Consider the following 23693-nt stretch of genomic DNA (forward strand, 5'->3'; position numbering starts at 1 on the left):
CACCCCCCTGCCTGCCTCCTCCACCCCCCTGCCTGCCTCCTCCACCCCCTGCCTGCCTCCTCCACCCCCAGACTCCCCCCTCCACCCCCTGCCTCTCCTCTACCTCCCTGCCTCTCCCACCCCCTGCCGCTCCCCTCCACCCCCTTGTCTTTCTCAATCCCCCCCACCACTTCCCTTCATCCCCTGCCTCCCCTCCACCCCCTGCCTCTCCCCTCCATCCCCCTGCCTCCCCTCCAACCTGCTGCCTCTTCCTCCACCCCCTTCCTCCCCTCCACCCCCAAACTCCCCCCTGCACCCCCTTCCTCCCCTCCACCCCCTGCCTCCCCGCTCTGTCCGCGGGGCCGCAGCCTTGACAGCTGGCCTTGTCCAGTGGTCCAGGGGAGCAAGGCCCAGGCCCCCGCGGCCGCGGCCTGCGAGTGGCGGCTGGCCCAGGCCCAGCAGAAGATCCGGGAACTGGCCATCAACATCCGCATGAAGGAGGAGCTCATCGGGGAGCTGGTCCGCACCGGTGAGTGGCGGGCGCTGGCGGCGTGGTGCCCAGCTCAGCCCCTTGCGCTGTGTGGTCTCGAGCAAGTGGAGTAACCTCTCTGTGCCGCCGTTTTCCTTCCTGAAATGGGAGCAGCAGTTGTACCTGCTTCTAGGTTTGTTCTGAGGATGAAATGAGTTAATTCAGGCAAAGGGCTCAGACTGCTTCCCGGGAAGCGTTACCTGCTGTTGTGATTTATCAAGTGCTTGTCGTGTGCGGGCGCTGCCCTGGGCGGGCACACAGCTCTCGGTCGCGTCGCGGCCACAGCGTCCCCAAATCGTGCGGTGTCTGTTGGTGATGTGTGCGACAGGGTAGGGGGTGACTTAGGTGGTGACCAGTTGAATTTTTAAAAAATATTTTTTATTGATTTCAGAGAGGAAGGGAAAGGGAGAGAGAGAAATAGAAACATCAGTGATGAGAGAGAATCATTGATCGGCTGCCTCCTGCATGCCCCCTACTGGGGATCGAGCCCACAACCGGGGCATGTGCCCTTGACCGGAATCGAACCCAGGACCCTTCAGTCCACAGGCCGACGCTCTATCCACGGAGCCACACCAGCCAGGGCTCCTTTGCCCATTTTTAATTGGGTTGTCTTCCTGGTGTTGAGTTATATGAGTTCTTTTTGTATTTTCAAAGTTCACCCCTTATCAGATGTGTCACTGGCGGGTGTGTGCCCTCATACAGGGGGGAGGGCTCTCTTTCATTTTGTCGATGGTTTCTTTTGCAGAAGCTATTTAGTTTGATGTGGTCCCATTTGTTTATCTTCCCTTGTTTCTCTTGCTCTAGACCAGTGGTCGGCAAATGCATTAGTCAGCAGAGCCAAATATCAATAGTACGACAATTGAAATTTCTCTTGAGAGCCACATTTTTTAAACTTAAACTATATAGGTAGGTACATTGTTATTCACGTAATGAGGGTCCTCCTAAGGCTTAGGAAGAGCCACACTCAAGGGGCCAAAGAGCCGCATGTGGCTCGAGAGCCGCAGTTTGCCGACCACGGCCCTAGGCGATGTATTGGTGAAAAGACCGCTATGTAAGATGCCTGAGATTTTACTGCTTATGTTTTATTCTAGGATTTTTATGGTTTCATGTCTTATATTGAACTCTTTTATCCATTGTGAGTTTATTCTTGTGTATGGTGTCAGTTGGTGGTGGTGTTGCATTTTTTTGCATGTATCTGTCCAATTTTCCCAGCGCCATGAACTGAAGAGACTGTCTTGACTCCATTGTATGCTCTTGCCTCCTTTGTCAAATACTAATTGACCCTATTGGTGTGGGGGGATTTCTGGGGTCTCTGTTCTGTTCCATTGATCTACATGCCTGTTCTTGTGCCAGGACCAGGCTGTTTTGATTATAATGGCTTTGTCATATAGTTTGATACCCGGTATTGTGATCCTTCCAACTTTGTTCTTCTTTCTCAAGATTGCTGCAACTGTTCAGGGTCCTTTGGTTCCAGGTCTGTGAAATATGCCGTTGGTATTTAATAGGGGCTGAGTTGAATCTGTAGATTGCTTTGGGTAGTATGGGCATTTTAATGATGTTAGTTCTAAAATACTAGAGGCCTGATGCACGAAATTTGTGCAAGGGCCTTGGCCCCCGCTGCCACGGTGGCCACCTCTGCCTCGGCCCCCGCCTGCCATGGCTTTGTCTGGAAGGAAGGACGTCCGGAAGGATGCCCGGTCTAATTAGCATATTATGCTTTTATTATTATAGATGGAACACTTCACGGATTTGCGTGTCACCCTTGCACAGGGGCCATGCTAATCTGCTCTGTGTCAGTAATGAGAGAGAATCATGGATCGGCTGGCTCCTGCACGCCCCCTACATGCCCACAACCCGGGCATGTGCTCTGACCAGGAATCGAACCGTGACCTCCTGGTTCATGGGTTGATGCTTAACCACTGAGCCACATTGGCTGGGCTTTGGGATGTTATTGATGTGTGTGTGGTTTTTTTTTGTTTTTTTTTTTCAATTTCCTCCCTGCTGATCGGTCTATTTAGATTTTCCAGTTCTTCATGATTCAGCTTAGGAAGGTTCTGTATTTCTAAGAACGTATCTATTTTTTCTAGGTCATTGAATTTGGTGGCATCTAGTCTGTCCTAGTGTTCTTATATGATGTATATCTGTAATGTCTATGGTAACGTGTTTATTTCTGATTTTGTTTATGTGAATCTTTTCTCTTTTTCCCAGTGAGTCTAGCCAGGGGTTTGTCAATTTTTATTCATCTTTTCAAAGAACCAGCTCTGTGTCGGAGTAATGTTTTCTATAGTCCTTTTGTTCTCTCGCACAATTCTGCTCTAGTTTTTATGATTCCCTTTCTTCTGCTGACGTTGGGTTGCTACTGTTCTTCTTTTTCTAGTTCTTTAAGATGTAATGCTGGTTCTTACCTTGGGATTTCCGTTGTTTCTTGAGAGAAGCCTGTAATGATATAAACCTTCCCCTTACGCCTGCTTTCGCTGCATCCCAGAGGTTTTGACATGTTGTGTTGCCTGCTCATTTGTCTCTGTATACCTTTTGACCTCACCTTTTTTTTCCTTCTTTGATCCAATCACTTCTTAGTCGTATGGAGTTTAATCTCCACGTATTTGTGGGTTTCTTTACTTCCTTTTTTGCATTTGATTAAGGTATAATTTCTTTTTTTAATATATTTTTATTGATTCCAGAAAGGAAGGGAGAGGGAGAGAGAAACATAAGTGATGAGAGAGAATCATTGATCGGCTGCCTCCTGCACACCCCACACTGGGGATCGGCCCACAACCCAGGCATGTGCCCTTGACCGGAATCAATGTTCTATCCACTGAGCCAAACCGGCTAGGGCTCAAGGTATAATTTCAATCTTCTTGAATTTGTGGAGGCTAGTTTGTGACCCAACATATGGTCTGTCCTTGAGAATGTCCCATGTGTGCTGGAGAGAAATGTATAATCTGATGTTCTGGGATGCAGGGTTCTGTAACTGTCACATATGTCCATTTGATGTAATGGAGGCTGAAAGGTGTCATCAAAGGCTGCTATCTCCTTACTGGTTTTCTGTTTGGATCATCTGTGTAGAGCTGCCAATGGGGTGTTAAGGTCCCCAGCTATGGTTGTGTCTTGATCTGCTTCTCCCTTTAGTTCTGTGAGTAGTTTTTCATATATTTCCATGCTCCCTGGTGGGATGCATATACGTTAAGAAGTGTTATGTTTTCTTGCTGTAGTGTCCCTGTTATCATTATAAAACTAGAGGCCCGGTGCACGAAATTCGTGCACAGGTAGGGTTCCTAGGCCTGGGCAGCGATCAGGGCCGATCGGGGCCTTCCTTCCCCAGCTGCCAGCTGCCGGCCGGGACCTTCCTTTGTTCCGTGCCTCCCCCTGGTGGTCAGCACACGTCATAGCGAGCGATCAAACTCCCGGTCTCCCGGTCGAACTCCGGAGGGGACACTTTGCATATTAGCCTTTTATATAAATAGATATTCATCTTTGCCTCCTGTTGCCTTGAAATCCATTTTGTCAGATATAAGTATGGCTGCACCTGCTTTCCTGGGGATGTTATTTGCTTATAGCAGGGGTGGGAGACCTTATTCCCAAGGGCTGTTTGGCTATTGATAACATCGTTTGTGGGCCATACAGAATTATCAACATAAAAATTAGCCTGCTCTACTTGGTCAAACATTTAATGAACTCGCCCCTAACGCCTGGGCAGGGCCAGACCAAATGAGATCCGGAGCCTCATCCGGCCCGCGGGCCGGACGTTCCCCACCCCTGGCTTAGGAAATCGCTTCCCACCCTTCCAATCTGGCTCTACCTTCGTCTTTGCAGCTGAGAGGCGTCTCTTGTAGGCAGCGTATGGTTGGGTTTTGTTTTTTGATCCACTCTGCTACTCTCTGCCTCTTTATGGTGAATTGTTCATTTACATTTAGAGTAATTAGTGATGTATGAGGACTTGCTATACCCATTTTATCCTTTGTTTTCCGGAAGCTTGGTGCCTCCATTGGTTCTTTTTGTTTGTTTGTTTGTGTTTTGTTATATAGACACACGAGAGGCCCAGTGCATGAATTCGTGCACGGGTGGGGTCCTGCTGGCCCACCCCGTTCGGATTGGGGCCAATCGGGCCAGGCCAGCCCTGGGGAGGGGACGCAGGAGATTGACCGGCCAGCCCCGCCCCCTGGTCGAACTCCTGGTCCAGGGGACAATTTGCATATTAGCCTTTTATTATATAGGGTTTATTGATTTCAGAGAGGGAGGGAAAAGGGAATGAGGATAGAAACATCCATGAGGAGAGAGAATCCTTGATCAACGGCCTCCTGCACGCCCTCCACTGGGGATCGAGCCCGCAACCCGGGCATGTGTCCTGACCGGGAATGGAATCGTGACCTCCTGGTTCATTGGTCAACGCCCAACCCCTGAGCCACGCAGGCTGGGCTCCGTAGGTTCTTCTCCTGTGTGTTCCCGCCCGTTTCTGTTGGGTGGTATTCCACATTTCTCTCCTCTGTTTCTTCTTTTTTTAAGCTCTGTGTCTCAGTGTTGGTTTTCGTGTGTGTGGTTCCCATTACGTTTATGAAAAAGGAAGTTTCACACATACCACAGCCCTCTCTCTTTGAACACGTCTGGTCTCCATGTGGGCGCCCATGTGTGTGTGGTGTCGGACGCCGGCTGGCTTCATGCCTTTGTGGGTGGTTTCTCAGGTCTCCCAGCACTGTTTGCTGGAGATGCCTCCCTTGCCCCATTGCATGCTTTTGACTCCTTCATGGGAAATCAGTTGCCCGTATCCATGTGGGTTTCCCGCTGGACTCTCAGTTCTGTCCCGTTGGTCTGTGTGCCTGTTTCTCTACCATGCCATGCTGTTTGAATGACTATAACTTTGTAGTGTAGTTTGAAGTCAGGAGTTTAATAACTTCACTTTCTTCTTCTTTTTTTAAAAATGTATTTTTATTGACTTCAGAGAGGATGGGAGAGAGAAAGAGAGAAACATCAATGATGAGAGAGAATCATTGATCGGCTGCCTCCTGCACGCCCCACACAGGATGGAGCCCGCAACCTGGGCATGTGCCCCGACCGAGAATCCAACCGCGACCTCCTGGTTCCTGGGTCGATGCTCCACCACTGAGCCACGCCTGCCGGGCCCATGTTCTTCTCTTTTCCAGGGTTTTTTTTTTTCTTTTTGGCTATTTCGGGTCTCATGTGGTTCCATATGAATCTGCAGATTCTTTGTTCTGTTTCTTTGAAAAACGCCAGGGGGTGTTTGTGACTGGAGTTGTAGGGATTGCCGGGAACCTGTGTTGTGCTTTGGGCCGGATGGAGGCGTGATTTTTTTCCTTTTCCTTGTGAGGGCAGATGGGAGGCGGGAAGGGCAATGCCTTTTCTCTGGGGAAACTGCTCTGTCCGACTAACGCTCCAGGCCGTGGTGTGAGGGCGCAGCCTGGTGTCTCCCCGCTCCCTGTCCGCGGGAGCCGCGGTGGGTGCCCCTGGGCTGTGGCCTTCCCGCCCCCACTGCTGGTTCCCAACGCCCACCTTCCGACGTCCCAGCGCAGGGATGTGTCAGGCGCGCTCGTGTGTTGAACAGAGGGTCCTTCGTTGAGCTGTAGTTGTCCAACTTGTAAATATAAGGGCGAGCCCGGCCGGTGTGGCTCAGTGGTTGAGCATTGACCTATGAACCAGGAGGTCCTGGGTTTGATTTCCGGTCAGAGCACGTGCCCAGGTTACCGGCTCCATCCCCAGTGGGGGGCGTGCAGGAGGCAGCCGAGCCATGATTCTCCCTCATCATTGATGTTTCTATCTCTCTCCCCCTCTCCCTTCCTCTCTGAAATCAATAAATATATATATATATATTTTTTAAATATATTTTTGTATTGATTTTTTACAGAGAGGAAGGGAGAGGGATAGAGAGTTAGAAACATCGATGAGAGAGAAACATGGATCAGCTGCCTCCTGCACACCCCCTACTGGGGATGTGTCCGCAACCCAGGCGCATGCCCTTGGCCGGAATCGAACCTGGGACCCTTGAGTCCGCAGGCTGACGCTCTATCCACTGAGCCAAACTGGCTAGGGCAATACAAATAAATTTTATAAAATAAAATAAATTTCAGGGAGAAACCCTGGAGGCTTCTCACTCCGCTGCCATGCTGACGTCATCCCCCGAAATACCGGGAAGCCAACCCCAGACATGTCATCTCAGGCCACACCTTTCAGCTTCCTGGGGGATGTTTTCTTTTTTCCTGACCGAAGTGCCATGAGCACATCGTTCCCAGCCGTGGCCTCGGTGCCCGGGGCATAAGCACACGTCCTCCATCATTCAGCCGTGTCTGTGCGGCTCGCTGGCCAGCTTGGCTCCGGCTCCAGACGCGTCCCCCGCGCCCCGTTTGCTGGTCGGGCCTCTGACACCTCCTTCCTCTTGCCTGCTCAGCCCGGGGATGTGATTGCGGCCTCGTGGTGTCACCTGCCCTGCCCTCTGTCCTCCACGCTCCCTGCCCATGAAGTTCGTTTTAGAGGCTTCATTATGTGCAGGCTCCGGTGTGTATTTATTTTAGCACGTTTTTGCCAAAAATGCTAGTTCATCCACAGTGTCCCCGGGTCACTGTTACGGTTGAGGCTGATTTAAAGGGTGAGTCAAGCCGGGCTGGTGTGGCTCAGTGGTTGAGTGTCAACCTCTGAACCAGAAGGTCATGGTTCGATTCCCGGTCAGGGCACATGCCCGGGTTGTGGGCTCCATCCCCAGTGCGGGGCGTGCAGGAGGCAGCTGATCCATGATTCTCTCTCATCATTGATGTTTCTCTCTCTCCCCCTTCCTCTCTGAATTCAATAAAAAATGTTTTTAAAAAATTAAAGGCGAGTCAATGTAAAGCGAAATCCTGAGTCAGTCATGGTTTTGGTGGCACAAAGGCTGGGCAAACCCCGGGTGTCCGTGGCTGACGGGTCCGGGAAGCCTCCCAGGGGACCCAGCGGACGGTCCGTGGGGGAGGGGTGGCCCGTCCTGACCCGCCCCCCTCCCACCCCCCCCCAGGGAAGGCGGCCCAGGCCCTGAACCGCCAGCACAGCCAGCGCATCCGGGAGCTGGAGCAGGAGGCCGAGCGGGTGCGGGCCGAGCTGAGCGAAGGGCAGCGGCAGCTGCGGGAGTTGGAGGGCAGGGAGCCCCAGGACGCGGGCGAGCGGTCGCGGCTGCAGGAGTTCCGCCGGCGGGTGGCCGCCGCCCAGAACCAGGTGCAGGTCCGTGCGGGCCCGGGGGGGCGGCTGTGGGGGCCCAGGCCTCTGCGGGTCCTGGGCTGCGGTGCTGACGCCCTGCGGGCCCCCAGGCTGAGGCTGGTGTTGTCGGGGCCGCACCGCCAGGGTTCGGATCAGCTTTAGGCAGAGCCGAGGAGGGGAGGCGGGGAGGCGGGGAGGCGGGTCCTGCTGACACCCCCCCCCCCCCCACCAGGAGGGTGAGCGGTGGGCGTGGGAAGGACGTGGACCCTCCCCATGCAGCCTCCCCGCCCTCATCCGTCTGTCTGTCCTTCCAGCTCCCATTCCCTTTCCTCTCCCCCCATCTTCCCTCTGTCTCCCCGCAGCCTACATCCCTCTAATCCAAGCAATTCAAACTCACAGGCTCACACGGGCCCAATAAACAAGGTTTACGGGGATGTGGCCACAAAACAACAGAAGCTTCCATGTTCATAGAAACGTGGTTTGTTTTGATAGAGACATGCTGAACGCAAAGGGCTGAGATAAATGAGTCATCGGTAACGTAAAATAGAACATTTTAATAAAAATTAATATTTTTCTTGAACATTAGCTTACCAGACACGGAATAACGGCACAAATGAATAAGCGTCACGCAAATAAACCTATTTTTCTTGTTCTCCGAGAGCGAAACATTTCCTGTGGCGCACACCAAACACGTCAGTCCAAGACGAAGGACATGGCCATCGGCTGCTAAAATATTCGCTGCTAGAGAAACGGTGCACCTTGCGTAAGGCGCGTAAGGGACATGAATGCTACACGATAATAGTAACCAATCATTAGGGTAGTTCGTCATTAAAAATTATAACAGGATATTGTGAAAATTAAGTTGTGAAATTTTTTTAAAAATATATTTTATTGATTTTTTACAGAGAGGAAGGGAGAGGGATAGAGAGTTAGAAACATCGATGAGAGAGAAACATCGATCAGCTGCCTCCTGCACACCCCCTACTGGGGATGTGCCCGCAACCCAGGTACATGCCCTTGACCGGGATCGAACCTGGGACCCTTGAGTGTGCAGGCCGATGCTCTATCCACTGAGCCAAACCGGTCAGGGCTAGTTGCGAAATTTTTATTAAATCATATCTTACATACATTGGCTGGGCAGCAAAAATACTTGTTGGGGGCCCCATGCGGCCCTCGGGCCACGAGTTTGACATGCTTGCTCTAATCCGTGCTTATCAGCTGATGTGACTAACCGTCCATTTACCCCTTCACCTTTCCGTCTTTCTGTTCCCTTCCATCCATCCCTGCATCCTGGTTTTCATCTCTCCATGATCCGTCCCACCCACCTTTCTGTGCATCCACCCTGCGGTCCCTCCATGATGCAGCTGTCCATCCACCGTTCATTCCTTCTTTGCTCAGTCGGGTGTCCAGGACACCATCAGTAGAGCGGGCACGGGCACGGGCTCTGGGAGGGGTTCGGGTCTGAATGCCAGCTCTGCCAGTTACTTGCTGTGTGTCCTTGGCCAAGTTTCCTGGCCTCTCTGTGCCTCTGTTCCCTAATCTGTTCACGGGGCTGACGATAATCGTGCTCCTCGGTAGGATTGTTAGTCACTGAGCGTGCACAGAGCACTTAGGCTGGCACGAAGTAAACATCCATCTTCCTGTTTTTATTTTCCTGAGTTCCTTTTTAAAAAAATATTTTAAGTGATTTTAGAGAGGAAGGGAGAGAGAGAGAGAAACATCAATGATGAGAATCATTGATCCACTGCCTCCTGCATGCCCCCTACTGGGGGTCAAGCCCACAACCCGGGCATGTGCCCTTGGCGGGAATCGAACCCAGGACCCTTCAGTCCGCAGGCCGACGCTCTATCCACTGAGCCACACCGGCTGGGCCCATCCTCCTGCTTTCCTGTCTGTCTGTCCCTCCGCCCGCTCCCCTCCTTGGGTCCTGCCCCCTTTGTTGAGCGGGGCTCTGGGGCCCACGGAGGCTGTGCTGGTCGCAGGTGCTGAGGGAGAAGAAGCAGGCGACCGAGCGGCTGGCGTCGCTGTCGGCCCAGAGCGAGAAGCGGCTGCGGGAGCTGGAGCGCAACGTGCAGCTCATGCGGCAGCAGCAGGGCCAGCTGCAGCGGCGGCTGCGCGAGGAGACGGAGCAGAAGCGGCGCCTGGAGACGGAGATGAGCAAGCGGCAGCACCGCGTCAAGGTCGGGCTCGGCCCGGGGCCTCCCGAGGGTCTCTCACTGGAAAGGGAGCGGTTAGGGGAAAGTCAAGGCCAGTGTCACGAGCCCTGTGAGGCGGCGGGCACCTCACCTTGTAGGAGCCCCGTCAGTGTTTGCTCCTGTGCGCTGGTCCCAGCGACATGGGGCCGGGGGTGTGAGGCTGGGGGCTGTGCTGGGCTGCGTCCGGAGGGGCAGGCGCACCTAGGCTCTGGCCAGAAGGTGGCGCTATTCGCCTTGGCCCTGCACCTCTCCCCAGCGCGCCCCCTAGCCTCTCCCCTGCGCGCCCCCTAGCCTCTCCCCTGCGCGCCCACAGCCTCTCCCCTGCGCGCCCCCAGCCTCTCCCCTGCGCGCCCGCAGGAGCTGGAGCTGAAGCACGAGCAGCAGCAGAAGATCCTGCGCATCAAGACGGAGGAGATCGCGGCGTTCCAGAGGAAGCGGCGCAGCGGCAGCAGCGGCTCGGTGTTCACCCTGGAGCAGCAGCAGGTGGGCGCCGGGCACCCACAGCCGCACCTGGGGGAGGGGGAGGGGCTGCCCGCACAGCAGGCGTGAGCGCTGAGCACTGAGCGCCCGCCCCGCCCCCCCACTCCCCTCAGAAGATCGAGGAGCAGAAGAAGTGGCTGGACCAGGAGATGGAGAAGGTGCTGCAGCAGCGGCGGGCGCTGGAGGAGCTGGGGGAGGAGCTGCGCAAGCGGGAGGCCATCCTGGCCAAGAAGGAGGCCCTGGTGCAGGAGAAGACGGGGCTGGAGAGCAAGCGCCTGCGGTCCAGCCAGGTGGGGGCCGCCCCTGAGTCCGGGCAGGTGGGGACCCACCCCCCCAGGTCCAGGCAGGTGGGGGCCATGCCGGAGGTCCCTGAGTCCGGGCAGGTGGGGACCCCCCCCCCCCAGGTCCAGGCAGGTGGGGGGCCGCCCCTGAGTCCGGGCAGGTGGGGGCCATGCCAGAGGTCCCTGAGTCCGGGCAGGTGGGGACCCCCCCCCCCAGGTCCAGGCAGGTGGGGGCCATGCCGGAGGTCCCTGAGGTCCAGGTAGGTGGGGACCCGCCCTGCTGGGCTTTATAAGTCTATGGATCCCACAGGTTCTGCTGCCAGGGTGGAACCTCTCCAAGTACCCTCCCCACAATTTGTTCCCCTCCTTTTTCTTTTTTTTTTTTTTTTTAAATATATTTTATTGATTTTTTACAGAGAGGAAGGGAGAGGGATAGAGTCAGAAACATCGAAGAGAGAGAAACATCCATCAGCTGCCTCCTGCACTCCCCCGACTGGGGATGTGCCCGCAACCAAGGTACATGCCCTTGACCAGAATCGAACCCGGGACCCCTCAGTCCGCAGGCAGATGCTCTATCCACTAAGCCAAACCGGCTAGGGCATCCCCTCCTTTTTCTTTTTTAAACTTTTAAAAATATATATGTATTTTATTTTTTTACAGAGAGGAAGGGAGAGGGATAGAGAGTTAGAAACATCAATGAGAGAGAAACATTGATCAGCTGCCTCCTTCACACTTCCCACTGGGGATGTGCCCGCAACCCAGGTACATGCCCTTGACCAGAATCAAACCTGGGACCCTTCAGTCCGCAGGCTGCCGCCCCTCGTTCCCTCCAGCTGCACCGGACTCTGCATCCTGTGTGCACTGAGCCGCCCACATCTTAGCTCCCCTGTGGGCATGAGTGTCGGGACTGAGGGGTCCTGCCAGGCCCTCCCTCAGTGTAGGGTACTCCCAGCTCCCTTAGTGCAGAGTCTCAGCCTCCCCAGGGGTCTGGCTGTGACAGCCCAGGGCAAGGGGACACTTAGGGGTCAGTTGTGGCTGTGTGCTAGGACTTAGCTGTCTAGGAAATGGGGAATCCCCCCACTGAGCCAAACCGGTTGGGGCCTTTTTTTAACTTTTTTAAAAATATTTTTTTAAATTGATTTCAGAGAAGAAGGGGGAGAGAGAGAGAGAGAGAGAGAGAGAGAGAGAGAGAGAGAAATATCAAGGATGAGAGAGAATCATTGATTGGTTGCCTCCTGCACGACCCCTGCACGAGCCCACAACCTGGGCATGTGCCCTTGACCAGAATTGAACCCGGGACCCTTCAGTCCGCAGGCTGACGCTCTATCCACTGAGCCAAACCGGCTAGGGCTGTTCCCCCTTTGTAACCCCTGCTCGGGACTGTGCAGGCAGAAGGAGCAGCAGATAGACAGGGTGGGTGGTGAGGGGCCCAAGGAGGCAGAGCCCTGGCCCCACCTGGCTTGGGGCTTCCTTGTTCCCGGGGGGCGGGGGGTGGGGTGGGGTAGGATGTTCCTGGGCCACCTTCACGTTGCCGTGGGATTTGAGGGGTGTCAGACGCAGAGCCCCGAGCCTGTCCCAGCAGCGGGTGCAGGCGGCACTCCCGGTGCAGGGCCCAGGGTGCTGCTGGATAATCCGTGTCTTGTGGTCCTTCGAGCCCTCGCTTCCTCCCACTTCAGGCTCCCGGGAAGGCCTTTGGGGTTTGGCCCCTAATTTCCCATAATTCCCATCACAAACTCAAGTCACCTCAGTAAGGGGCCACCCATCCCCTGCTCTGCCTCGGCCCATGTGTCCCCGTCAGGAGGGCCTTGTATTCCGCTCGTCCGCACCCTCCTGGCCATCTCTGCTCCCCCCATCACCCCCCGCCCCCACCCCAGCTTCTGCAGGACCGAGAGGCCTGCTTAGCATCCGACCGGTGGCCGTCACCCCGAGGTGGGGCCGGCCCCTCCCCTGACACCCCGGTGCCGCCCAGGCCCTGACCGAGGACATCGTGCGCGTGTCCAGCCGGCTGGAGCACCTGGAGCGGGAGCTGTCGGAGAAGAGCGGGCAGCTGCGCCAGGGCAGTGCCCAGAGCCAGCAGCAGATCCGCGGGGAGATCGACGCCCTGCGCCAGGAGAAGGACTCGCTGCTGAAGCAGCGCCTGGAGATCGACGGCAAGCTGCGGCAGGGCAGCCTGCTGTCGCCCGAGGTGCGCCCAGCCCGGCCGCGCTGCTGTGGGACACGGCCCGCCCTGGGTGGCAGCCCACAAGGCGGGGCTGGAGCGCGTGTTGGACGGGCCCTGCTCTAGCCCTGGTCGGGGACAGACGGGCCGGGGCTGCCGCCCCTCGTTCCCTCCAGCTGCACCGGACTCTGCATCCTGTGTGCACTGAGCCGCCCACATCTCAGCTCTCCTGTGGGCATGAGTGTTGGGACCGAGGGGTCCTGCCAGGCCCTCCCTCAGTGTAGGGTACTCCCAGCTCCCTTAGTGCAGAGCCCCAGCCTCCCCAGGGGTCTGGCTGTGTCAGCCCAGGGCAAGGGGACACTTAGGGGTCAGTTGTGGCTGTGTGCTAGGACTTAGTTGTTTAGGAAATGGGGAACCCCCCGACCCGTGCATGCCACGACCCCAGACAGTCACCCCACCCTGTGCATGCCCACATCTTCGGCGGTCACCCCACCCCGTGTATGCCACGTCCCCGCAGGAGGAGCGGACGCTGTTCCAGCTGGACGAGGCCATTGAGGCCCTGGACGCAGCCATCGAGTACAAGAACGAGGCCATCACCTCCCGGCAGCGGGTGCTGCGAGCCTCGGCCTCCCTGCTGTCGCAATGCGAGATGAACCTCATGGCCAAGCTCAGCTACCTCTCGTCCTCCGAGACCAGGGCCCTCCTCTGCAAGTACTTCGACAAGGTGGGTCAGCACCAGCCCGCCCCTCCCGGAGCCCCGCCGCCTCAGTCTCTCTCTAAAGCCTGTTCTACTTAGCAAGACGGAAGGTCTCCTCCACCCCCATCTCCACCTTCCCTCCCCTCTCCTCCCCTCCCCGCCTGATTGGCACCTTCAGGGTGGCCTTTGCTGGTCATTGGTTCTCAGTGGGATGAGTTCGCCCCCCCCCCAACAGGTGTCTGGGGGGGGGGGCCTTTGTCACAACAGTAGGGGCAGCGGCCAGGGACGCTGCTCAACTTCCTGCCACACACAGGACAGGCTCACATGTCCATGTCGAGGCCCAAATCCTGGCCCCCCTGAAGCCCTAAAGTTGGAGGTGGGGGCGGCCAGTAACACTCCTAACTTGGGAATCACTGCCTGGAGCGCTGTGAGAAGGCGTCTGAGGCCCCGTGGTTTCCCAATATTTGTGGAGCGGTGGGCACTGCCCCTGGGCGAGGGCGCCTGGGTCTGAGCCTGGGCCCGGCCGATCCTGAGCGGCGGCCTCGGCGCAGGTGGTGACGCTGCGCGAGGAGCAGCACCAGCAGCAGGTGGCCTTCTCGGAGCTGGAGATGCAGCTGGAGGAGCAGCAGCGGCTGGTGTTCTGGCTGGAGGCAGCGCTGGAGCGGCAGCGCCTGGAGACCGACCGCCAGCTGACGCTGCAGCAGAAGGAGCACGAGCAGAACGTGCAGCTGCTCCTGCAGCAGAGCCGAGGTGAGGCCGCCTCCCAGCCCCGCGCCCCTGCGCCCCGGCTGCCCACCACCTGCCACCCTCCCCTCTGTCCCCCCAGACCACCTGGGCGAGGGGCTGGCCGACAGCAGGCGGCAGTACGAGGGCAGGATCCAGGCCCTGGAGCGGGAGCTGGGCCGCCACGTGTGGGCAAACCAGGAGCTGAGGCAGAGGCTGAGCGGGGGCAGCGCCGCGGCCCAGAGCCGGGGTGAGCGCTCGGGCGCCTTGCCCATGGCGGGTCGTGTCCCCCCTCCCCCCGCCCCCCGCTGCTTTGGTGCCAGCTCTCCCAGGTCATTTTGGGCGCAGGAGCTGGGGCTGAGGAGGGGCTGCCACCCCCTTTCTGACGAGGGTGTCGTTCCGTGACAGGTGGGGAGAAGGTCCTGTGCCCGGAGAACCGCCAGCCTGGAAACGAAGACGAGCTCTGGCAGCCCCCCCTCGCGGAGGGCGCCCCCCGAGCCCGGGAGGAGGCGCGGGACCTGGTGCACGCCCCGCTCCCGCTGACGTGGAAGCGCTCCAGCCTGGGCGGTGAGGAGCAGGGCGCCCCGGAGGCCGCGGAGCCCCCCCTGGGGCGAGTGCTCCCTGGCGGGGAGGCGGGGCCGCCCTGGAACCTCGGGCCCCTGGCCAGGCCCCGGCGGGAGCGGCGGAGGGCCAGCCCGGGCATCATCGACGTGCGGAGGCACCCGCTGTAGTCCCGCCACCTTGATGGGGGCCGGGCCTGACAGGTACGGCCGTGTGCGTCCGCCTCACATGACCACCAGCCGCGTGAACTGGCCTCAGTTCCTCTAAGGCCGATCCCCGCCACCCCCTCCTTCCAAGTGCGGGGCCCGCGGCCACCTCTGGCCCGTTCAGGGCGTTCCGGGCTCGGGACCTGCACCGGCCACAGGACGGCCCGTGTCTAGATGGGCACACGGACCTGGGAAAATGGGGACACGTTTTGTAGAATTTTGTGAAACGATTTTATAATAAATGAGAGCAACCGCTTGAGAACCGGGGGTTCCCGCGGAGCGTGATGGACAGCAGTAGGGAGCAGACCTGGGACAGCAGCTCGGAGGGAGTCGGACGCGGGACGCTGTGACTCTGCGCGCCCAAGAGGCGGTGCGGTGCGTCTCCCCAGTGGCGCGGGGACGGCTCTGGGGCAGACCCCGGCGTGGCTGCCCCGGAAGCTCAGGGCAGGTCAGTGAGGCGCCGGCGAACATTCACAGAAGCCGCACCAAGTACAGAGGTAACTTTATTGTCAGGGGGAAGGGATGCGCCCGCCCCGGCCTGTCCTGGGGCCCTTCCTCCCCCTTCACAAGGGAGGCCGCGGGGCTGGGGGGGCTGGAATGGGCTCCTGACCTGACAGGGCCCGTCTGGTTCCGGAGCCCCAGGCAGCCTCAGGGACAGCCCAGGGCCCGGGAGGTGGAGGCTGGGACCCAGCCCCCAGCTCCTTGGTGCCCCCGGGCAGACAGCGTTCCCGCCCCAGGGAGCAGCGGCCCGAGTGCAGGGAGGGGCCGGGCAGCTCTGTAGTGTCTGGTTAGAGGCCCTGCCGGCCCCCCTTCTAGCTGATCAGCTTCTTCCGCGAGTACGTCCTGCTGACGGGGCGGGTCCTGGAAAAGGCTCGGCTGAATGGAGAGTCCTCCGTGGCGGGAAACACATCCGCGTCCTCATCTAGAGCCAGGCAGACGGGCAGCTGAGGGCGCGGCAGAGGCCGGGCCTGGCCACGAGGCTTCACCGGCCTCCCCCACTCCGAGTCCCTGCTGCCCCTCCTGCACCGGCTCTGCTTTGTCTCAGGTCTGCGGGGTTCGTAGGCTGTCGTGGCCTTGAGGGGAGGGACACGGGCGGCCCCTCCTGCTCCCCTGACCATCGCGGAGGAACCGCCTAACCTGCATCTCAGGCTCAGCCAGTGCTTCCGAGGCTGCGGGCGGCCCTGTCACGGCCGCGCAGACACGGGAGGACCGGCTCAGCCTCCAGGGACTGCCCCGTGCGCCCACGCCTGCCACCGCTTTCAGGAACCTCAAGCATTTGGTGGGACTGTGGGTTCCCTGGGTGGGCACCGCGAAGTCACTGTCCCTACGCCTCCTGCAAAACGCAGCTGCCCGGCAGCCCTGCGCTCCCCCCAGGGCACCCCACGTGTGGGCCCTCCCACGACTTACCCGGGGCGTCCTGGCCCTGCGAGGCGGGTGTCTTCCCGTGGAACAGCAGAGGGGACTGCGTCAGGGCCTGGAGCCCGCGGGCAGAGAGGCCGCCGCGCACGGCACGGCCGGGAGGGGGCGTGGATCCTACAACAACGGCAGGCGGTCAGCACGGCCCGAGGTGCCCCAAAGCCCAAGCCAGGCCCAGCGCGGTCACCACTTACCCGAGACCCCCGGCTCGTCATCGCCTGCGGACAGGAGCTGCTGCAGGCCCGGCCCTGGAGACCTGGCCTCGCCCCGAGGCTCTGGGTCCTCTCTCTGCTGGCCACAGGCTCTCTTGGCTTCACACTCGGCGTCCTCAGCTGAGAGCAGCCTCTTCCTGGAGCCCCTCCCAGGCGGCCCCCAGGGGGAGGCATCCTCGGACCCAGACACCCCATCTCCGGCTCCAGGAGGGGACTGATCTGACAGCTGACACACCCCCTCGAGCTCAAAGTCCCCCAGGATGCGAGTCTTGTGGAGGCCGAGCTCCAGGTCCATGCCCTCCGGCCGCAGCAGCGACCCGCCTGCACCAAGGTCTGTGCCCGCGTCGGCCCTGCCCGAAGGGGTGCCCAGGCTGCCGTCCACCGCCCGCTTCCTCCGCGGCCAGTCCCTGATCGTGTCCGGGGTCGTCTTCCCGCTGTGCTTGGGAGATGGTGTCCAGGGAACCCCAGTGTCTGCCTGGAACGGGCTGGGGGTGCTCGAGGGGCAGCGGGTGGGGGTGCAGGACTGACAGATGTAGGTCTGTCCGCCGTTCTTGCTGGGACTGCTGTGCGCAGGGCGAAGGCAGGGGGGGGACGTGTAGGTGTCGGGTCTCGAGGCCTTGCTGCCCCTGGGCACGCCCAGGCCGGGGGGGACACTTGGGTCCCTTCTCAGCGGCTCGGCGTCTGACCCCGGGCTGGTGTCCACCTTCTTGATTTGAAGCTTGGGCAGCCCCCCAGCCTGCACGTCCAGCTCCATCTCGTAGGCCTGGGGGTGGGCAGGGGCCTCCGACAGCTGAGCGGACACTGGCAGGCGCTCGAGCGGGGCCTCACAGCGCAGGGCGCCGGGGGGTGTCCGGGGAGAGTGGGGCGCGGAGGGAGGAGTCCCAGGGTCAGGAGGCTGCTCCCCGGCAACCGCCGGCCTTAACCCCTCGCCGTCTCCCACGGGAGCAATGTGGCTGTTCCCGTCCTCAGCTTTGCCCGGGACAGGGAGGGGCTCCGTGTCCCTTGCAGCGAGCACAGGGCAGGACATGTGCCAGCCGGTCCTGCAGCCAGGCCCCGGGTCACTGTGCCCTTCAGAGGGCGGAGAGGGGCCCCCCTCCTGCTGCTGCCTCCTGGTGTCCGTGCCGTGGGCAGGAGTGGTGCAGGGATGGGGCTGGCCCTCCAGGGAGCCCCTCTTGGGACTGGAGGGGTTTCCCAGCCTCGTCCCCCCTTCAGGGGGGTAGCAGGGGCTGGCGTCAGGCTTGGCTCGCCCTGAGGTCCTGGGGGGCTCTCTCCCGTCCAGTTGTCCAGGGTGAGGGGACTTGGCCGAGGCTGTCCTGGGGGGACTCTCGGGAAAGCCACCCGCAGGGGAGGCGAGAGGAGACGCCGGCGGGGAAGCGGGCTCGGCTGTGTCCCCTGGTCTTGTCGGGGTTCTGCCAGCGTTCACGCTCCCTCTCTGTGCCGGCTCCTCACCCCAAGAGGCTCCGAGGTGGTGGGGGTGCTGGGGCTTCTGAGTCGGAGGTGCAGCCACGCGGGCAGTTTCTCTGGGCGCCCCCCAGGCTGCCGGACGCGGGGTGCTTTCTGGACTGGAAGCCACTGAGGGCAGCCAGGGGGGGCTCTGCAGAAGCCGCAGGGGCTGGCCGCCCGGCCTTCGGGGAGTTCTCGGGCTCGTTCCCAGGGGAGAGGCGCCGCCTTCGGGCAGGGGGCTTCCGAGCGGAGAGGCTGGGGGCGGAGAAGGTGATTGGCGGCCGTGGGGCGCGGAGTCCTTAGGGGACTGAAACAGCCCCTGTCTGGCGGGTGTGCGGGCTGCACAGGGCTTCTGCCGCCTCTGGGGGGAGCACAGGGGAGTCTGCGGCGTGCGAGGGGCATGAGGGGGCCTTCGGGGCGTAGCTCTTGGAGAGCAGGGAGGCTTCCAGGAACTCTTCTTAGGCGTCTGCAAGGAAAACTGAGTTTAGTGGTTGAACACGGTAACCCACACTCCCTAGGAATGGAGGTCCTGTAACCTCTGGGGCGATTAGAAAGGCGAGTGGGAGACCGACAGGCTGCCGAAGGCACGATCTTGGCAATGACGCGAGTCCACGGCCACAGCAGGACTCACCGCTGTGTGGCCATGTTTTCTAACACCGAGCGCACACCCAGCCCGTCTCCCTGAGACCAGTCATCTCAGTGTTTGCATATCTCACTCGGGCACAGCTCAGCTGGCCTTCCTCCTACAGGACACCGGTCCCCGAGGCAGCCTCTGCTGTCACACCACTGGCCGCACACCCGCGGCCACCATGGGATCACTGAGCATCTACTGTGCGCCAGGCAATGCGCGCGCGCGTGTGTGTAGGGGGGTGGGGGAGCATGGGACACACACACAGAGGGCACCAGACACGAAATGACTCCCCGAATGCCAAGAGCCTGCACACCTACAGGTAAGGAGCCCACACGCCTCCCACGGCTGCACCCTGACAGGAACACTGCCTGCTAGTCAGGTGCTCACGGGGGTGGACGGGACAGCGCGTGTGGCTAATGCAATGTCAGGAGCCTGCATGGGGCCAGAGGGAGCTGCAGGACAGCTCGCTGTTAGACCAATGGAGGCCGGAGCGGAAAGGGATTGGGGGGATACCCAAGAAAGAGTATCAACAGGTGAAGGGGGCCCAGCTGGTGTGGCTCAGTGGTTGAGCGTCGACCTATGAACCAGGAGATCAAGGTTGGATTCCCAGTCAGGGCACATGCCCGGGTTGTGGGCTCGACCCCCAGTAGGGGGCATGCAGGAGGCAGTCAATGGATGATTCTCAACATTGATGTTTCTCTCTCTCCCTCCCTCACCTTCCTCTCTGAAATCAATAAAGATAAAATTTTTAAAAGGGTTGGGGGCTGGGAGGGAACTGTGGGTATAAAAAATTTTGAGTAAAGGTAAAAAGCACACACACAAAAAACCTTTAACATCCCCCTCTTTCTCCCCAAGAGGTTCAGAGACAAAAGACAGGTAAGCAAGAAAATGTTCTAATGTTGGGTCTCAGCCTAGTTTGAAATAAAAATGGTGACCTGTGAATGCCACCCCAAATCTGAAATCTACGCTGCGGACACAAGGAAATGCACTCGCTGCAGGTGAGCAGAAAGCAGGTGAGTGGCCTCTGGTCTGTCTCAGCTCTGAGCCCCCTATTCTCTCCTCACACATCTCTCACCTCCCTTTCATCTACCCAACCTTCCCCTTCTCTCCCCGCTCTGATCTTTCTCTCTTCGATCACCTCAGATGTCTCTTTTCCATCTTCTCCCTCTGCAGTCTCTGTCTGATTTCATTCTTCTCTCTCCTCTCTCTCCCTCCATGAATTCACTCCTATCGCACATCTCCTGTCTTCTCTCTAAACATTCTCTCCCCCCCACCCTCCCTCTTTTGGACTCTCTTGACTCGATCTTCCTCTCTCTCCTCTGTCTCATTTCTCTTCCCAACTTTCCTCTATTCTCTCCCATCTCCCTGTCTTCTCTGATGTCTCTTCTCTCTGTTCACCTCCCTCTCTGAACTCACTTCTTCTCTCTCAACTTTTTCTGATCTGGCCTCTCGCTTAGAAATCCCTTCTCCAATTGCCCTCTATTCTCTCATCTCCCTGACCTCTCGGATTTCCCCCTTCCTCTCCTTTCTCAGAACTCATTTCTCCCTGTACCCTTCCCACTCTCCCTCTCATCTTTCTCTGTCTCTTTGATCACTTCTTTCTCACTTTGCTCTCTCTGCCTCTGTGAACTCGTCTCTCACCTCTCTGGGTGACCGCTGTCAATATAGCTCTTCTCACTATATGTTCTTCCTTCTACTCTCTGATCGAAATCTCCTCTCTTACTTCTTACTCCCCTCTCGCCATCTGTCATCTCTGTAATGCCACTCTCTTCTTTCCGAGGTCCCTCTGCTCTTTCTCTTACCCCACTCTTCTCTCTCCTTCCCATGGACTCTCTCTAATCAGCCTCACATCTCCCCCTCTGAGCTCCCTCGATATATGTCTTCTCTATCTGTGAACCCTTTCTCCTCTCTCTAGCATCAATGTCTCAGCCCTCTCTTCTCTCTAATCTCAATACCTACACTCCCCCTCTCTTTCCCACTCTTCTCTCTGAAATCTTTTCATCTCCATCTTCCCTCATTTCTCTCTCCTCTCAACTTTCTCTACTTTCCCTTATCCCACTCTTCTCCCTCATCCCTCTGAAATCTATCTTCTGCCTTTCGTTTCTCTAATTTCCCTCTATTCTCTCCCATCTCCCTGACGCCTCTTCTCTCTGCACTATTCTTTCTCTGATCTCCGGCTCTTTATTTCTGAGCTCAATCTCACTTCCCTCTACTGTCTCTAAATTCTCTCCTCCCTCATCTCCTCTCTGACGTCTCCCTTTCCTCTCCTTCACTCTGAACTCTGACTCTCTCCCAACTCACTCTCCTACCTCTCCCCCCATTCTCCTCTCCTCAGAGCTCATTTTTCTCTTTGATCTTACTCTCTTCCCTCTCTTTCCTGTCTCTTCTCACACATCTCCCCTTTCTCTGAGCGCTCACTCTTCTCTCTGATTTCATTCTTCTCACTTCTCTACTATCTTTGACCTGCCTCTTCTCTCTGATGTCACTCTATTCTCTCAGTTCATCTCTCTCCTCTGAAATTTCTCTCTCCACTCCCTACACTTCTATCTCAATCTTTCTCTCACTCTCTCCACTCCCTGATCTCTCTCTGAATTGTATGCTGTCCTTCATTTCTTACCCCTCCCCGCTGAGCTCCCTCCTTCTCTCCTCCTTCACTCCTCTAACTCCTCTCTATCCCCCTCATCTCTGCTATTCTTTCTTCTCCCTCTCCCCTTCTGAGAACTCATTTTCTCTTTGATCCTGCTCTTTCCCTGTCTTTTTACGCTCCCTCTGCTCTTTCTCTGAGCTCCCACTCTTCTCACTTCTCTCCCTACTGTTCTCCCTCCCTAATATCTATCTTCTGTCTTTCCTTTCTCTCCTCACCCCTCACTCCCACCTCTCTCTGAGACCTCTCTCCTCTCTCTCCTCTCTCTCATCCTGCTCTGAAATCTATCTTCTGCCTTTCATCTCTCTAATCTCCCTAGCTTCTCCTTCTCTCTGCTCATTGCCCTCTCTGAGCTCTATCTCTTCTCCCTTTGATTTCCCTCTATTCTCTCTCTGGTCTCTCCCTCACTCTGACCTCCTCCATTCCCTCTTTTCTATCTCTAATCTCATTCTTCTCATTTCACTCTCTTCTATGTTTGACTTGCATCTTCTTTCTGAACTCTCACCTCTCTCGATAAATCTCCTCTCTCTCTCTAAACTCATTCTTCTGTCTCATTCCTTACTCTCCTCTCAATCATTTCTTTCACTCTCCCTCTCTCTGAACTCTGTTCCTCATCAATCTTCTCTCTCTGAGCTCCCTCTGTTCTTCCTCTTCTCCCATATCACCCTATCTTTTCTCTCCCACACTCCATTCTCCAGCTCTCTCTCAATTCCCTCGTTCCCTTTAAACTCCTCTTCGCTCCTGGATCGATCTCACGCTCTTCACTCTTCCTACTCTCTGTGCACCCACTCTTCTTGCTCTCCCCCCCTCAGAACTCATTTTCTCTCTGATCTCTCTCATCTCTCCCTGTCCTCTCTCTCTCTCTTTCTGAGCTCCCACTCTTTGTCTCTGATTTCTCACTTCTCTCTCCGTCTCTACGTATAACTCTTCTATCTCCCCATTTTCTGTCTGATGTGCCTCTTTTGTCTCATCTCTCTGAGCTCACTCTCTTTCCAAACTTTCTCTTACCTCCCCGTGCTCCCTTTGATCACCTCTCCGAACTCCCACTCTTCTCTCTGGTTTCATTCTTCTCACCTCTCTCTCCCTCTGTGAACTCTCTCTCTACACACTTTCTTCTCCTGCTCTGCTTTCCATCTCTTCCCTGTCCTCCGTGATCTGTTTCTCATTTTTTACTCCCTTCATCCTCCTCCTCCTGTTTCTCTGATCATCTCTGAAATCTCACTCTCTTCTATTCCTTACTCCCCTCTCTCCTCCTCTGTCTGCTGCCCCTTCTCTCTCAATCGTTTCTTTCGCTCTCCCTCTGATCTGCATCTTTCCCTTTTCCCTCTCTGAACTACGTTCCTCATTAAGCTTCTCTCTCTGAGCTCCCTCTACCCTTTCTCTTCTCCCGCCCTCTGATCTCCAACTCCCTCATTCCCTCTAAACTCCTGCTCTTCTCTCTTCCCTCTGATCTCATGCTACCTTTTATTTGCCCCCACTCTTCTTCCTCTCCCCTCTCCTTCCTCCTTCTCAGACTCACTTTCCCTCTTAACTCACTTTCCTCTCCCTGCCCCGTCTCTTCTCACATATTGCCCTGCTTCTCTCTCTCAGCTCCCACTCTTGTCTCTGATTTCATTCTTGTCACTTCTTTCTCCCTCTGACCCTCTCTCCACTCTTTCTTCTACTCTCTGGACTCATTCTTCGTTGGCCTCACTCTCTTCTATGTTCTTTTTTAATTTCTTGTCCCTGCACCCCGATTTCCATCTCTGAGATCTATCTTCTCCCTTTCGTTTCTCTCTCCTCACTCCCTCACTGACCTCCTCTTCTCTGTGAACTATTTTCTCTCTACTCCTGCCCTCTCTCTTATTTGACCTGCCTCTTCTCTCCCCGTCTGACTCTCTGAACTCTATCTTCTTTCTCATAAATTCTCTCATCATCTCCCTTTAACACTTTCTTCCCCTCCTCTGATCTCAATCTCTTCTCCCTCTCACTTCTTCCTCCCCTTTCCTCCTCTTTGACCATCTCTCTGAGCTCTCCCTTCTCTCCTCTTGCTTTGTTGTTTTCTAATATCCCTCTATTCTCTCTCTTTTTTTCTGCTCTCCATTTCTCCCCCCTCATTTTTCTCTTCTTTGACCACTTCTTTCTCACTCTGCCTCTCTCACCTCTTGGTGACCTGTCTATATCGGCCTCACATCTCTGTCTCTCACTCCCCTCTGATCTCCCTCGATCTATCTCTTCTCTATCTGTGAACACTTTCTCTTCTCTCATTTCTCTCTCAACTCCCTCTCTAATCTCTGAGCTCGCTCTACTCTTTCCCTTATCCCACTCACCCCTCTTCGGCCTTTCATTTCTCTCTAATTTCCCTCTATTCTCTCTGCTCATCTCC

The 23693-nt window shown here is 57.2% G+C and overlaps 2 protein-coding genes and 1 non-coding gene across 3 annotated transcripts in view; 1 reads left to right on the top strand and 2 right to left on the bottom strand.

Annotated features, from left to right (window-relative positions):
* KIF7 (kinesin family member 7) overlaps positions 1 to 15244 on the top strand; it is a 27483-nt gene extending 12239 nt beyond the window's left edge. Inside the window, exons 10-19 of the mRNA XM_070400552.1 lie at positions 371 to 508; positions 7503 to 7705; positions 9664 to 9861; positions 10234 to 10359; positions 10470 to 10673; positions 12607 to 12822; positions 13313 to 13519; positions 14044 to 14242; positions 14319 to 14465; positions 14624 to 15244. Coding sequence (XP_070256653.1) covers positions 371 to 508; positions 7503 to 7705; positions 9664 to 9861; positions 10234 to 10359; positions 10470 to 10673; positions 12607 to 12822; positions 13313 to 13519; positions 14044 to 14242; positions 14319 to 14465; positions 14624 to 14946 — 1961 coding nt within the window. The 3' untranslated portion in view covers positions 14947 to 15244. The remainder of the gene's footprint in view (positions 1 to 370; positions 509 to 7502; positions 7706 to 9663; positions 9862 to 10233; positions 10360 to 10469; positions 10674 to 12606; positions 12823 to 13312; positions 13520 to 14043; positions 14243 to 14318; positions 14466 to 14623) is intronic.
* On the bottom strand, positions 2234 to 2337 carry LOC138998721 (U6 spliceosomal RNA). Its single transcript, XR_011469225.1, has one exon. It is a non-coding gene; the product is annotated as a U6 spliceosomal RNA (small nuclear RNA).
* Positions 15245 to 15484: 240 nt separating the features above from the next.
* Positions 15485 to 23693, bottom strand: part of TICRR (TOPBP1 interacting checkpoint and replication regulator) — a 48757-nt gene continuing 40548 nt past the window's right edge. The window contains exons 20-22 of the mRNA XM_070400337.1: positions 16593 to 18519; positions 16390 to 16515; positions 15485 to 15904 (exon numbers count right to left, since the gene is read on the bottom strand). Coding sequence (XP_070256438.1) covers positions 15795 to 15904; positions 16390 to 16515; positions 16593 to 18519 — 2163 coding nt within the window. The 3' untranslated portion in view covers positions 15485 to 15794. The remainder of the gene's footprint in view (positions 15905 to 16389; positions 16516 to 16592; positions 18520 to 23693) is intronic.

Source organism: Myotis yumanensis, unplaced genomic scaffold (genome assembly GCF_028538775.1).
Source record: "Myotis yumanensis isolate MYYU_CA2020_CCGP unplaced genomic scaffold, mMyoYum1.0.hap1 SCAF_20, whole genome shotgun sequence".
In the NCBI taxonomy this organism is placed as follows: Eukaryota; Metazoa; Chordata; class Mammalia; order Chiroptera; family Vespertilionidae; genus Myotis; species Myotis yumanensis.